Source organism: Ictidomys tridecemlineatus, chromosome 12, assembly GCF_052094955.1.
Source record: "Ictidomys tridecemlineatus isolate mIctTri1 chromosome 12, mIctTri1.hap1, whole genome shotgun sequence".
In the NCBI taxonomy this organism is placed as follows: domain Eukaryota; kingdom Metazoa; phylum Chordata; class Mammalia; order Rodentia; family Sciuridae; genus Ictidomys; species Ictidomys tridecemlineatus.
The window spans coordinates 90,897,322-90,912,454 of NC_135488.1; the positions used below are offsets into that span (position 1 = coordinate 90,897,322).

General features: G+C 40.5%; 1 protein-coding gene across 2 annotated transcripts in view; it reads right to left on the reverse strand.

Moving 5' to 3' along the window:
- Window positions 1-15,133, reverse strand: part of Arhgef33 (Rho guanine nucleotide exchange factor 33) — a 57,425-nt gene that overhangs the window by 18,252 nt on the left and 24,040 nt on the right. For both annotated transcript variants that reach the window (XM_005324542.4, XM_078029325.1), the window contains exons 9-14: window positions 12,102-12,234; window positions 10,541-10,624; window positions 9,169-9,252; window positions 5,370-5,518; window positions 4,228-4,392; window positions 2,128-2,959 (exon numbers count right to left, since the gene is read on the reverse strand). In XM_005324542.4, the coding sequence (XP_005324599.2) occupies window positions 2,128-2,959; window positions 4,228-4,392; window positions 5,370-5,518; window positions 9,169-9,252; window positions 10,541-10,624; window positions 12,102-12,234 (1,447 nt within the window). The remainder of the gene's footprint in view (window positions 1-2,127; window positions 2,960-4,227; window positions 4,393-5,369; window positions 5,519-9,168; window positions 9,253-10,540; window positions 10,625-12,101; window positions 12,235-15,133) is intronic.

Here is a 15,133-nt window from a genome sequence, read left to right on the forward strand (position 1 = left end):
AGTTGCTGGGATTACAGGCATATGCCACATACCTCACCTTATCTTATTTGACTATTGAGATGTGGAAAACTTCTGTTCTATCTCTATATACTCTGCATCTCCTACATCTGCCCAGGAGAGCCAACTGAAGCCTAGGCCGCCAGAACTTAGTGAACTCTGTCTCAAAATCAAGAAAGAAGATAGTGTGTTTTAGTGCAAAGAGCATCTGATTGGGTGTCAGGAGCTCTAGGTTCTAATTCTGGCTCTATGCTAAAAGGGGGGATAGTTGTAGGGTTAGCTTTTGCAGACAACATTCCACTGGCTTCTCTGTGTTTCCAGCTTTCTTACCTATAAAAACATGCATGCAGGCAATACACATTTGCACAACTTACTTATGTCACAGGTTTGTTGTGAAGATTAGGCCTTATAAAGAAAAATTTGTCCAAAACCAGAAATAAGCAATGGGAACTTTTGCATATTTGAAAATTTTACTGACATGTACTGATAGAGAAAAGATCTTTTTAAAACATTTCATTTGATACTTGTTTGGTATCTCTTCTTAAACTGACTTGACTTCTGTCTTACAATGTTAGGGGAGGAAATTTGTTGCCCAATTTGTGTGATTAACAGTTTCTAACATATTGTTATTTCATATGTCTGTTAAACAGTCACAAATATATTACTCATTGTTTCTCAGATATATCACTTGTTATTTCTGATTAATGGTTTTTACCTGGCAATTGTTGAGCCCCTAAATTTTCACACATCAATTAGGGAAAAACATTTTTATGAACATGTGAAATGAAAACATTTTTAACAGCATAAACTATACTAATTACACTTTTTTTCATGCCTGACTACCTCAGATTTCCCTCAGCTAACTTCTAGGCAACTTTTCAAATCTAATTCAGACACCCAATACTTCCTAAATACTTCCTGTATTTAGGAAGGCTTTTATGACCACCATCATACCAAAAATTTTAGATAATCCTCTTGTGGGCTCCTACAGTTTATCATAGTTCTGTGTTTTTGTGCCTTACTCCTATACTAAGCTAGTAATCCTGGAGGACAGAAATTAGATGTTGTTTGTTTCTAAATCCTCAGCAATGAGCATAGAAATTAGAACAAGGCAGGCACTTAATTTTGTTTGTTGTAAAATTAATTAAAGGAGTCAGTGATCATCAATCTGTCCCTACTCGGAGATGAGAATAAGTGGAATGGAAGGGTTGTGGTACAGGTGAAAGTTGTGTTACTTTCTGCCTAATCAGAAATTGTCTGTTTCAATCACATTAAGAACTTAAGTATTTGCTTACGAACTACTGGCCCTTTCATGGACATGTGTTTAATCACTCTTTTTAAGGCCCCAAGGCTTGAAAACACTAAGGATAGGCATCAAAATGCATCAACGTTCACTGAGATCAAAGAAGGTGTTTTTTGAGTCAATTCTTCTCTATCATGGGATGTCCTTGTCCCATCCAATATAAATTAATGTGACATCCTTTTCTAATCAAAAAGAAAGCAAGCAGAAATGAAAGTTAGCTTTGCAGCAAACTTCTCAAAGCTCACACTAAAAGCAGGGCAACTTGCCTCATCCCTAGCTACAAACAAGGACAGTGGGGGCTTGGAGTAGGGTAGCTGTCACACAGTCTTCAACGTTTAAACAAGGAGGGGTTCCTAACAGGCAAGGGGGGAAAGCCAAGCCAGGGAGTTGCGTGCAACGCTTTGAAACAAGTTCAACTCTAAGGTGCCACAAGCTGAAGGAGAATAACATCACTCCTAATCCTCTCAGAGCGAGAGGAGAAAGGGGAGACGGGAAGAGAACGCTTTCACAGAGAGGAGAGAAGGGAGAGATTGGAGAGGAGGGGCGAGGGAGAGAGAATGAGTATGAACATGGAGACAACGCAGATCTAAAATGAGTCGAGGTCTTCTCTGCTCTCACACATGTACTTGTGTGACCTGCTCTGTGTCCCGTACGGGAGCTGCCACTCGCCTGCAAGGCCACCGAGGCCTTTTACTGGGGCAGGCGACTTCTGGGTCCCTAGCCTGGCCTCACCCCACTCCCCTCCTCGCTAGGGGGCGTCGGGCTGGCCCTGCAGCTCTAGGCCCGGGGCCGCCGGCGTTGTGGGTTTCGGTTCGGTTTTACTTTACCCTCCTTACTTCCAAATAGGTCTGTTTTTCGCTTTGGGACCTCTGTTGGGGGAAGAAGGTCCGCGGCGCACCGCGGGGTACGGCGGCGCCGCCGGCCGGGCCGTGGGGCTGCGCGGCGCGTTCCGCGCGCTCCGCGCGCTCGGCCTTGAGCGGCGCGCGGCCGCCGCTGCTGCTGCGCGTGCTGTAGAGGCGCGGGGCCACGCCCTCGGCGGGCGGCGTGCGCGGGAACTCCTTGAGCGAGCGACTCAGCGGCTTGGTCTTGCCGTGCGCCTGCGCCTGCGCCGCTGCCTCCAGCTTGTAGGCGCCGCTGCTGCTCGCCGGGGACGTGGCGCTCTTGGGCAGCGGCTGCAGCGCGTGCTCGGGCCGCTCGGCCTCCATGGCGAAGCTGACGGGCCGCAGGAAACAGATGTCCAGGCTGGACTCGGAAGAGGCCGGCGAGCAGTTCTCGAAGAGGGCCGGGGCCTGGAAGGGCTCCTCGTCGTAAGGCGCAGGCAGCGCGAAGATCTCGCCGCCGTATTCGAACTCCTCGTAGCCCGCCGGCACGAAGCCGCGGGCGTCGGGCAGCAGCTCGGCCGGGGCGCGCAGGGAGCGCTCCACGTTGCCCAGCTGCTCGGCGGGAGAGGGCTCGAAGTCCATCTCGGGGATGGCCTGCAGGGGCCCGGCGAGCGCCTTCACGTCCTGCTCGGCAGCACAGAACTGTGCCGGCGCCAGCAGGCTCTCGGGCCTCTCGTGCTTTCTGCCCTCCATCTCCCAGTCACTGGGCTTCCCGGGCTGCATGCTCTCCATCATGCTTTGCTGCTGTTGGCCTTTCTTCACTGGGGGCATCAGATGTCTTTAGAGGGGAAACAATACAGAAGAGGTGTGCTTATTGTTTATTCGTGCTAACCTCTTAATGATAATGGCTCGCCCTTCCTGTCCCAGGTGCCTGCCAAGCTCCACAAACTTCTACTGAATAGTTCCCAGGAACCTCTGTCCCCAAGTGGAAGAGTAGAAATGGCCAGGAGGAAGTGGATGCCTGAGCCCCTCAGTGGCACCAAGGACCATTTTCATTCCCCTTTGTGTAAGCTCTGACCCTCCCACCATCAGTCACAGTGTCCCAAGGCATCTCTTAAAACTGCTCTTTCTTGCCCTGGTTGATACAAAATAATGGAAATTCAACTTTTGTTCCACCCATGGATCTTCACACTTAAAAACAAGTATATTCCTAGATGAAATAAATGTGGCATGTCTTGATAACTGTTGAATCCGAATGGTGGCATGTGGGGTTCATTGTACTTGGGTAAATTTAAATTTTTCATAATTAAAAAAAAAAAACTATGGCTATAATGATACTAAGTAACCCCAAACTTCCACCCACAAAGCATTAATACTGTTTTAAGAGTTTCCGCTCTGAATATGCCCAATATCATGGAAGGTTTTGTTCGTTTGTTTGGGGAGGGATCATGAATAGTGAATAATTTACATAGGTTACAATGTAGTATAGCATACCCATCAGATGGGACTTTCCAGTTTTGCTTCAGCTGCCAGACAGATGTAAATGGACAACTCCACATTGATTCAAAGTAGTGTTTTAATTTATTCATATTTAAATTCTCACCTCAGAAATATATTAAAAAAGTAAGACACCAGAGTATCTTACTTTGGTGATCCTAAAATGAAAATTAGGTCTTACCTTTATAGATGTGAAAAGAAATAGTGAAATGAAATCTTGATCTGACTCTTCTAACTTTGAAGATTGTTATTGAATTTTGTTTTCTTTGCATGGAGTATGTAATGATAGCCATGTTGTTCAGTCTGGGATAAAATGCTAGATGTTTCATTTTGGAAAGGCTTTATCACTGTCTCAAGAGTTGGAGTAATCCACAAAGTAAACTTACACTTTCTACCTCTATTCCCACTGTAGGCCAGTCCCTCAAAATTAGTGTCTTTCTCTTGAAACAAAGCATCTAGTCAACTGCTTAGCTGTCACGGATAGGCCTGATGGGGTAAAGAGGAAGAGTTCTGTAGATATACTCCTTTCCAGATCAGCCTACTAACCCACACAAACTGCCTGGGACTAAGGGCATTGCCATCAGCCTTTCCATAGCAATAGGTGCTTACGTGACAGTGGGGCCAGAACTGGGAGCAGATGGGTAGGGTTGCAGAATCTCTTCTGAGTGGATCCCACTGTCTCGGACAGCCTCAGGGCCTGCAGTGGGGGAAGCATCTTGGCCAGCATTTGCACACTGGGAAGCCAGCCCTTTGTATAGCTTTGCCATTGATGACCTAACAGGATAGAAGTAAAGATTCTCAGGTTGTACAAGGGGAAAGTGGCTCTCTAAATGCACAGATTATGCTAAGAAAAGAATTCTCTCTCAGATGACCCTTGTTGTGAGCTTTCTCTTTCTCCAGGGCGGTCTAAAATCAGGTAAGCAACCTGGTTACAAGTATGGATTCTGATTAACTGGCTGACAAGAGATTGGGGGTAGGGGGTAGTATTGAGAGATGCATGCTATTAGAAGAGCCCTGACTTGAGAGAGCATCTTTTCTGGTCTGAAGCTGTGACAGAAATAATTCTATTTTCCATCAAGTGGGTTGGGATAAGGTTGATCTGACTCTTCTAACTTTGAAGATTGTTATTGAATCTTGATTGTTATTGATTATTATTGAATTCCAGGTCATCAGGAAGCTATGCTATGGGTTGCGTCAGTTCCCTTTGGAGCCCAGAAGTTTCCTAACCTTCTCTTTCTTCAAACTCTTTCCCCACATCATTTGCTTTACTTTTATACATAGCACTTATTAACATCTAACTTATTTGTTCACTGTCCAACTATGAAAAGTAAGCTCCATGTGGCAGGGGTTTCTGAATATTTTGTTCATTGCAATGTATTCAGTGTGTAGAATAATAGAACAGGGGCTCAATAAATGTTCACTAGATTGATGAAGGAAATGATCTTTGGCCCTTAAACTGTGATTTTGTACCTGATAAGTTTAGGGAAACTGAACTATTTTTGAGGTAGTTAACATGAGAGGGCATTAGAATGAAAATGCTCTTTTTCTAAAGTAATTTCGACCAGGTTATAGGTGTCTCGCTCCTGTACTGTCTGGGCACCTCTCCTACTCTCTCCTACCTCCCACCACTGCATCTCAGCCACATAACCACAATGTGGTTACTTGTGACAGATACCTACATTTGACTGGTCTATGTAACCTATTCTCAGAACCTTTGATAGACCTTCCCGATTGAATTATCAGAAACTTACTTCTTGAGCTTTTTCCGTTTCTGAATAAGCAAATCCTCATTGCACTGAAACAGCAGGGTATAGTGTGAGATAAATACTCGGAGACGCTGAACGCACACCAGTAGTAGGTAATAGTCAGGATGTTCTTGCTCTGTGAACTTGAGGACATTCTTCATGGAGAGAAAAAGGAAGCATTATATAAGAAGAAGGAAAAGTTGTTTTGTCTCTTCTGCATCTTACCTGGATCTGTTTTAAGTTTGATAGCCTTTTAGTCAAAACAACAATACATATGACCCATCTAATAAACTAGAATGTCAAATTTGCTGTTCTCTGTCCACCATTCCAAGGGAAAATAAGTCATTACAGTTCTAACTGGAAAATTAGAAGGATCTATGAATTAGATCTCTGAAATAGTAGAGGCATTCTAACAATTACTATAATTAATATCTTAATTCAAATGAGTCAGACTACTGAAGAGAATGTCAGGCATCAAGACAGGCAGATAGGGGTGGTTGGCGGATGGGTGATTATCATCAAACCTGGCCTGGTGACCTCTCCTATTACATTGCTTGTTGCTATGGTTTGTATATGGTTTATTCCCTATGGGTTCATGTGTGCGAAGCTTGGCATATGATGTAGTGGTATTGAAAGTTGATAGGACCTTTGAGAGATGGGGCTTAGTAAGATATGATTAGGTGACTGACCACACTCTTAAAGGGATTAATGCTGGTCTTATGAAGATGGTTAGTTCTCATGAGAGTGAGTTGCTATAAATAAGTAAGCCTGGACCCTCCCTGGTGAAGGCTATCCCCCACTCACTGTCTTGACAGGGTCACAGTGAAAATAAGTGCTGGCAAAGCCGCTCTCCCACTGTTTTGACAGGGTCACAGTGAGGATGAATGCTGGCAAAGCCGCACTGGTTGGTGGGAAACCGAAACCATAAGACTCTTTTTTTTATGTAATTGGGGATTTTCATTTTCATGCTTATGTTTCTGACAGGAGGCATGAGTATGTTAAATGCCAAACAAATTAAATTTCAGATGGCTAGAACATAACAGGTAGTTCATGCCTTGGAGGCTGTTCTACTACCCCTCAGCATATCAAGGACAAAGTAGAAGGCTGTTCTTCTATCTCAGTACATTGAGGACAAATCTGATAATTGACAACAATCATCCTCTGAAAGATCACGAGAATTTTAGGCACCACATTGATTATATCAACTAGAACTCAAGCCCATATTTCCGGCCTCTTAGAAAACCTAATCATTATGCTTATTTTACAAAGCCCACCATATGTAGTCTCATTTTTGATTGAGGAAAGTTATATTATACACTTAGGAAAGTTAAAACATATAAAGATATATTCTTCTCTTTTTATAAACCCTTTTTTACTTTATATAGGGATTTATGATGAGCATAGTTAATATTGGCGGGAAGTGGACTGATTTTAGAACTTACTTTCTTTTGAGAAAGATTATAAAGATATGAGAACTAGTGCACCTTGACTGAGAAACAAAGAAACTCTTTGAAAAAGCAGCTCAACCAGTTTTATGAGAATAAATTTAGGAATTAATTAAAGTAGCTTTATAAGATATTTTTAGAATAATATTAGAAATATTATCCTATTTAGATTTTTGGTTTAGAAATTCTTAAGTTTTTATTGTATGGGTTTCTGATATGTTTTAAGAATGATTTATAAACTTTAGGATATTTTAAGTATAAGATTTAAGGGGACTTTTTTAGATGGGAACTTTAGATTAGAAATAAAGTAAAGGTGTACTTTAACTTAAAGGTTAATGATAGATTAGGAGACTTAGAGTCTGGTTACATAGTTTGGCATTAGTTAATAAGAAAATAGCATATCTTGGGAAAAATAGTAAATCTTGGAAAATCTGAAAAATGTAAATTAGTGATGCATTTTATTAATGATTCTGTACTTTTAATAATTAAATAACTAAAGGTCATATCCTGAAAAAATGTAAATTAATGTTACATTTTTTGTACCCCTAATCATGGTTAAGGAAATGTCATGTCTTGGCAAAAGTTTTAAATTGTATAATTAATGACGTATTCTGAATCTATAATGATGAGAAAATTTGCAATAAAAGATGACCCAGAGAAAGCTGCATTAGCTCTCTCTCTGGAGATTGCTCCAACGGAACGACTCCTGTCTCATCTTTTCGCCGACGCCACTCATCCTTCAGGACTCCCTAGACCCCGCTAGGGCAGGACCCTGGCATCCCCCCCCATCTTGCCTTCTCTCACATATCATGGGACCCATCATTCTTGTATGTGCTCCCACCATGTGACACTATCTGCTATGAGGCCCACATCAGAAGGTAATGTCAGCACAGTGCTCTTGGGCCTCCAGAACCATGAACCCAAATAAACCTCTTTCCTTTATAAAGTTCCTAGTCTCAGATATTTTGGTATAGTAACACCAAATGGACTAATATCTACTGTACTATGGTAGATGTATGTGACTGGACTTTGGTAAAGCTAACATTGGTTTAATACTTCTTGTCAGGAACTGAGTCATTTATATATATTACCCCATTTAATTTTTACCACAACCTAGTTAGACAGGTATAATTATTATCTCTCTTTAGCAAATAAGAAAATTGGGGGTTCAGAGAAATTAAGTGATCTTTACTAAATCACATATCTAGTAAGTAATGGAGGAAGGCTTTCAACTTAAATCACAAGGTATAACCAGGACTTATTTACCATATTCTAACACTTGCAAGACCTGGACTTCAGCCCTAGTTTTTCACCGCTAGATAAGAACTTAGGCATATTACTTACTTCTTTGGCCCTTCATATTCTCATCTAAAAAATGGTAACAATGATTCCTATCTTATGGGATTTTTGAAAGGAATTATATTAAGTAATAATATAATTATTATGAGAAAATGCTATTAGGCCTTAAAGCCATACAAAATTTAGAAAACCTCAATATTGACATTAGACTGCTTCCATCTAAGATTAATCACAAATATTTCTAAGATGTTTTTGCTGAATTACTTCAAAAACCAGTCAGTAGTTAAAGCAGAACAGGTGGGTGATTGGAAGAAGAGGGACTAGTAAGAGATTGATGAGTCTCTCGAGTCTTCTTCCTCTAATATGCCTCAAACCCTGTGGGAAAATAGTGTGAAGAAATTTGCTCATCAGCTTCTTCATTACTCTTCTGTGACATAAAGTATAAGCATTGTAAAGTAAAACCTTTGACTTGAGGCAAGTGAAAGTAATTGGGATAGCAATTAAGTGGGCAGGTTAAATAGAAATTTAGACACCAAGAGCTGACATTTAGATGATTGTAGAGCCAAAGTAGATGGCACTAAATAAAGTGTTTCAATCCTGGGCCACCAGAGGGGGACATGGCTCATAAATAAAAATAAAATTCAAAGTCAGTCATCATAAGTCAAGATATTTTTGGAGCCAGGCACTTGGTGCACGCCTGTAACACCAGTGGCTCCGGAGGCTGAAGCAGGAAGATCAAGAGTTGAAAGCCAGCCTCAGCTAAAGCGAGGCACTAAGCAACTCAGTGAGGCCCTGTCTCTGAAGAAAATACAAAATAGGGCTGGGGATGTGGCTCAGTGGTCAACTACCCATAAGTTTAATCCTTGGTACAAAAAAAAAAAAGATTTTTGGAGATAAGAGATTTTTAGCTTATCCCGCAGAGTAGGATGAGGTATGGGGTAGTCATAATAATATAAGCCATGTAAACACTTGGAAATATTAATGATTCCTTGAACCTTTACAGTATAAGTTGGAAACCAAAAATAATATTTCAGTCTGATGGCTTGCCTCGCCATGCTTACCTGCAGATGTATCAGATACTCAGGGATCCGCTGGACTATGTGAAAAAACAGTGTATAGATGTCAGATTTAATCTCTTCATCACCCTGAATGAAAGAAAGGTGGAGTCACTTTTCAGTGTTCCTCCAGCTCTGGCAGCAGAACCCTGGAGTCAGTTGCACCAGAGGAGAAAGGATTTATGCCCAGAGCATTCTATTTCCAAAGATCACCATGAAGCATTGATCTTTCACATGTGCAGGGACATGACCAAGGAGGTAACTCTTATTTAGCAAGGAGCGTATCATATATGTCTTTTGAATCCACTTAAATTTCCAAACTACACTTTCCTTCCCCACTTGCATCTTAGTACAGAGCTAAATAGAGATGGGCATTTAAGGGCTGGGGTTGTGACTCAGTGGTAGAGCGCTTGCCTAGCATGTGTGAGGCACTGGGTTTGATTCTCAGCACCACATATAAATAAATAAAATAAAGATCCATTGACAACCAAACAATATTTTTAAAAAAGAGAAATGGGCACTTAAATTATATTTGAATTCAATTAATTAATTAAAGTTCTCCAGCAAGTAATCATTATGATGGTTTACTAATAGGCTCTAAGGATGGCTTAGAATTTCATCAGAGTTGGAGGGAAATGTCATTAGAAATTGGTTGTTTGGCCTGGAAGCAGAAAACATGTTGGGCTTTCTCTATGTGCCTTTCCTTTCCTCCATTTCCCCTTCCTGCTTCCCAAACATTTGCTGAATGCTAACTTATAGTAGGCATTATACTAGATTGGGAGTAGGGGTGGGAGTTTGAAGTAGAAAGCAAGACAGAGCCTCTTATCTCTTATGAGACTTGATTAATTTGCAGCTTTGGGGCTTCTGACACTGTTTTTTCCTATTGACCTAAAATAAATAGAAGTGTTATAGATGTATACATACTTATTGATCACCTAATATATCACCACAGCAGTAGCACTTAAAGCAACACGATTATAGTCACATTGTGATCGTATAAACTGACAAAAGATGATTTGAACTTAATATTGAGATTCATATCTTCCAAACCTGAAACACACACACACACACACACACACACACACACACAGCATAAAAGCTGCAACCTGAAGAGTTCTGGTTAGAACACCTATTTACGTTGCTTATAATTCCATTGAAGTAAAACAGAGGTCCAATAAAGCAGGGCAAGGACCAAAGCAACAGAAGTGATCTTGAGTAGGCTCCTAAAGACCCAGGAAAAGGGTCAGTGGCTCTGTTGAGGCAATCCCTTAACCTGAAAACAGGCTCAGAGTGTACATGCTGTACTGACTGGGTAGATCAGCAACATGGCATAGATGATATGCCAATAAAAGACAGCACACACATAGAATTAACTTACCTCCTTCAGAACAACAACATGAACCAATGAGATGCATTCTGGTAAATCCCTCAAATAGGCAACATAATAATCCAAGAAGTTATTCTTTAAAAGAAACACAAAAAATGCAAGGTAAGAACCTGGAAACAGGAACGACAATATATTTATAAAGCTATGTATATTGAAAAGGAATGCTTGGCAGAGATTATCTTAATCATTCAATTAATGTGTTCTTTAATGTATTTTGGAGGTTTGTGTTATCTTTTTAATAAATCTTTTTGGTTTTAATGTAAACATCACTACAATTTGGAAACCAAAACTCAATGGCCCTACCTCAATGACATGAAATAATAAACTAAGGGCAGAATGAAAGTCTTAAAGTTGAAAAAGTATTTTTAAATTGTTCAATGATAAAGATGCTTATTTTGTTTTTGTAATTCATTTTCATTTTAATTATCTACATCCAAATAAAAACTCTGGCCAATCCTTCTCATATTATCTGGACCAGTGGTTCTCAGTGTTTTCAACTACCTGCATCTTTCAACTAAGTGCATATTCACCTATGCAATTTTCCCTTAGAAAAACATAGTTTCCAAAGTGATATTCTCACAGATATAACAATTCTTGGCCCCAGAAATCACAGTGACTACAAACAAGTGAAAGGGATTTTAGAGAGATAGCATTATACTTACTTTTCTCTACAACTAATTTGTAAACTTTGTGTTGTTACCTGCATTTGAGAATCATTATACAGAGGTTGATTACAGGCAAAAACTGATTTTCAGAACAATTATAAGTAGCCCACACAGTATTTTAAAAATAAGAAAAATTACACAAAATTGTGGATTGTTCACTTCTCTTAAAATAGAAGTATGGCACCTCTAGTCCATTTTCCTGAATAATAACTGGATAAAACTGTGAGCTATTTTTATAGTAAAATATATGTGCAATTCAGTGTAATTCCCACCAGTCCATATTGTATTACATTTAACCCACATCTCTCATTTATGACACTATCTGGCCCTGCAGACATATGAATTTGTAGCCTTGGTCTGGATCATATTTTCTATGTAAAACATTCTATAGACTTTCAAAACTTAACACCCTTTCCTTTCACCAAGAAAGTGAAAACAAAAGATATCCAGGACAAATAGCCATACTTTAAAAAATCTCTAAAGAATGAAAATTATGTGTGAAAATACACACATATATACTTATACGGTTATTTTACAAGTATGTATGCATATTTATGAGCATGAGTACATGAACATAAACACATATAATCATATATACTTGCATTTTCAGTGAAGTCAGTTATAGTTCTATATAAAGTTATGAACCAGAAGTTAAAAGACCTACCATGTTTCCAGTCACACAGATAACTCATTACCCAGCAAGCTGGGTGATTTCAGAAAAGCCTTTAAAATCTCTGTGAATCTTATTCAGTAATTGTAGAATAAGGAAGTTAGTAGCAGTTCCTCTGAAAATCACTCTTTTTAGATTCTCCGTTAAGAGAAGCAGATGAGGGAAACACAGATCAATATAATTAAAGTTGTAGAGGAGGATTTAAAAAATGGCTTACCTCATCATTTGTTAGTTTAAGGAATAAATCTCCAAGAACTCCTTGGCGTGGCCATTTCAGTACCCTTTCCTGCAGTGCATGAAGCAAATCCAGGTGCTGCTGGACAATGTACCGCAAAGACCCAGGGAAGAGGCTTGAAACAGAGCACAGAAAGAAACACGTGCCAGGTGTAGAGAAGAAAAGATCCTACAAGCATAAATGCAGGGCCTGGGGATGTGGCTCCGTGGTAAGTGGTCCCCTGGCATGCATGAGGCCCTGGATGAAACCCCTAGCATGGGGGCAGGGGTAGGTATAATATAGAAGGTCACATTTTCACAGTCCTCTGAAATACTGTGAGTTACAGGTCTGCATTTAAGATTAAAAAAAAATTGTCATAGACCTTAGCTGATGCCTTCACACTGTAAAAAGACCCCATTACTGATGGCCCCTATACAAATGTGTATTGATCAAATAGTAAGAGATCAATTGACCTTTTTAAAGTTCACCTGGTACACTCTTATTTATCATACCTAAGAGTGGAAATTCTAAGGGAAGCCTTTTAAAAATATTTTATACTTATTCCAATTTATTTTATTTTATTTTTTATTGGTTGTTCACAACATTACAAAGCTCTTGACATATCATATTTCATACATTAGATTGAAGTGGGTTATGAACTCCCAATTTTACCCCAAATGCGGATTGCAGAATCATGTCGGTTACACATCCACAATTTTACATAATGCCCAATTAGTAACTGTTGTATTCTGCTACCTTTCCTATCCCCTACTATCCCCCCTCCCCTCCCCTCCCATCTTCTCTCTCTACCCCATCTACTGTAATTCATTTCCCTCCTTGTTTATTTTCCCATTCCCCTCACAACCTCTTATATGAAATTTTGTATAGCAATGAAGGTCTCCCTTCATTTCCATGCAATTTCCCTTCTTATTCCAATTTAATATGCAAAAAATCTATTCTAATTTGTGCTGTAGATGATGGCATCTAATGTGGCACTTAGTTATTCTTGGCTAGCAGACTGCTATTTAGGTAAGTAGGAAAAATTGTTTAAAGCTAGTAACTAAAAGCTCAGGGAGTTGGGGGGCAATGAGAGGGTCTCTTTTCCCCTTTCTTTCAGTTCCTAAGAGGCAAACTGGGCAAAGACAAAGTCTTGCCTGCAGAGGCTAGAGACCAGGGGTGTCCTGGTACTCCTTGGAGTTTCACAGAATCTCTTTCCCACCCTCAAATCTCTTTCCTCTTCCTCTTAATATGAATCATTTTTTCCCCCAGAGGAAATGAAGGGAGGAAGAGAGAAGTCAGACAAGGGTGGAGTGGAAAAGAGAGAAGCAAATTGAAAGTAGGTTCCCTATGCTTTCAACACAACAATTTTAAGAAAGATGAAAGCGATGGCCTACTTGTCACTGAGTGCTGAACTTATTTAAGTACTTTCTCAGGTTCTAATGGGAGCAAATTAGTGGACAACTGGGGTGATTTGCCAACAAGCAGAATTTTCCTGGAAAAGTAGAAAGGACATCAAATTGAGAAGAATGGGTTGGATTTTTCAACCCATTTCCAAAGACTTCCCTGTGACTGTAACTCAGCGAAGACAAACAAACCGAATAAGGTACCAAGATTCCCTATGAAAGATACGAACTATGATGGTTAACTGGGATTACCAATTTGATTGGATTAAGAAATGCCGAAAGTTAAGAGACTTTTGGTTACATTGACGACGGTGTTTCCAGAGATAATTATTATGTGGAAGAGCAAACCAAAGGGTGAGACCTTCCCTGAATGTAGATGGTTTAGTCCAAAAGGTTGGGGACCTGGATGGAAAAAGATGGAAGAAGGAGAAAATCAATGTAGATTAAAACTCATTCTTCTTGAGCAGCTGCTTAGACGGCTGCTGAGATCACCTGAGGACACTGGATTTCAGCTCCTTCCCTCTTCCAAAGCAGACTCTGACCAGTCTCCAGGGAGTGTCCAGCCGCTAGTCGTGAACTGGAACTGAATCATAGTTTTCTCCTCTTCTTAGACTCCGGCTTCTTGGACTGGGCAGCTACTAATTTCTCCAGTCCTCCACTCAACAGTTGACCAATGTGGGACTATTTGGCTTCTGATCCTGTAAGCCAATCTAATAAATCCCCTTTTCATAATCAGATAGATAGATCCTGTTGATTGTTCCTCTAGAGAATCCTGACTAATATACAAGGAAACCTTCCATTCCATTCCCTCCACCTTCTGTTCAATGAGTCTCCACATATGCAAAGGTTGCTGATCCTAAGTATCAGATGAGAGACCTCTCCATCTGAGCTGTACAGATAGGATGATGGACTTGGAAGGTCTTAGTAATCCCTGTCTAGACCAGAGAGGAATTTGGAGGGGTTGCTAGAAGCCATGCAGAAAGACTGGGAAAAGACCATAAACCTGATGGAGGAAAGTACAACTGATGGTGCTGACAGAGTAAAACACTTGTATCAGCAAAAGTCTAGATGCAAAAACATTTTTGCCTACCCAGAGGCTATAATTTTAAGTTAATAAATTTTCTCTTGCCAGTCCAGTAGTAGGCTAAAATAACTTCTGGGCTTCAGGTACAGAACACTACAACCATATTGGATGGGCATGGATAATTAAATATGTGCCACCTGGTGGCTATCTATAGCACAGAGCTGGTTCAGTTCTGGGTGGATGTGGCAACTGGAGTTTAGCTTATCAGGCTAAATGGCAATCCTCCCCATAAGTATTTAGACAGGTGTTTAATGTTAAGGTCTAACCTATCTAGGTGAGTCAGACCAAAAAGGAGCCCAGAACTCCAACTTTTGTGATCTTCCAACAAGATCTGTCCAAGCTTCAGCTGGGAGCATATGCTTGCAGCTTCCAGCCCATTCCTTCAGGCACAGGCTGCCTCGAGACAGGCTGAGGCAGCTCTTGAGCAAGTCACTTCTTTTCCCTCCTAGGGAAAACCTACAGCTTTATTTTAGTTTGAGATGTGGCAATGTCAGGTTTGAGTGTCAAGTTGTAGTTGTCGTGGTTTTTATTTTCAACCCAGGTTACTT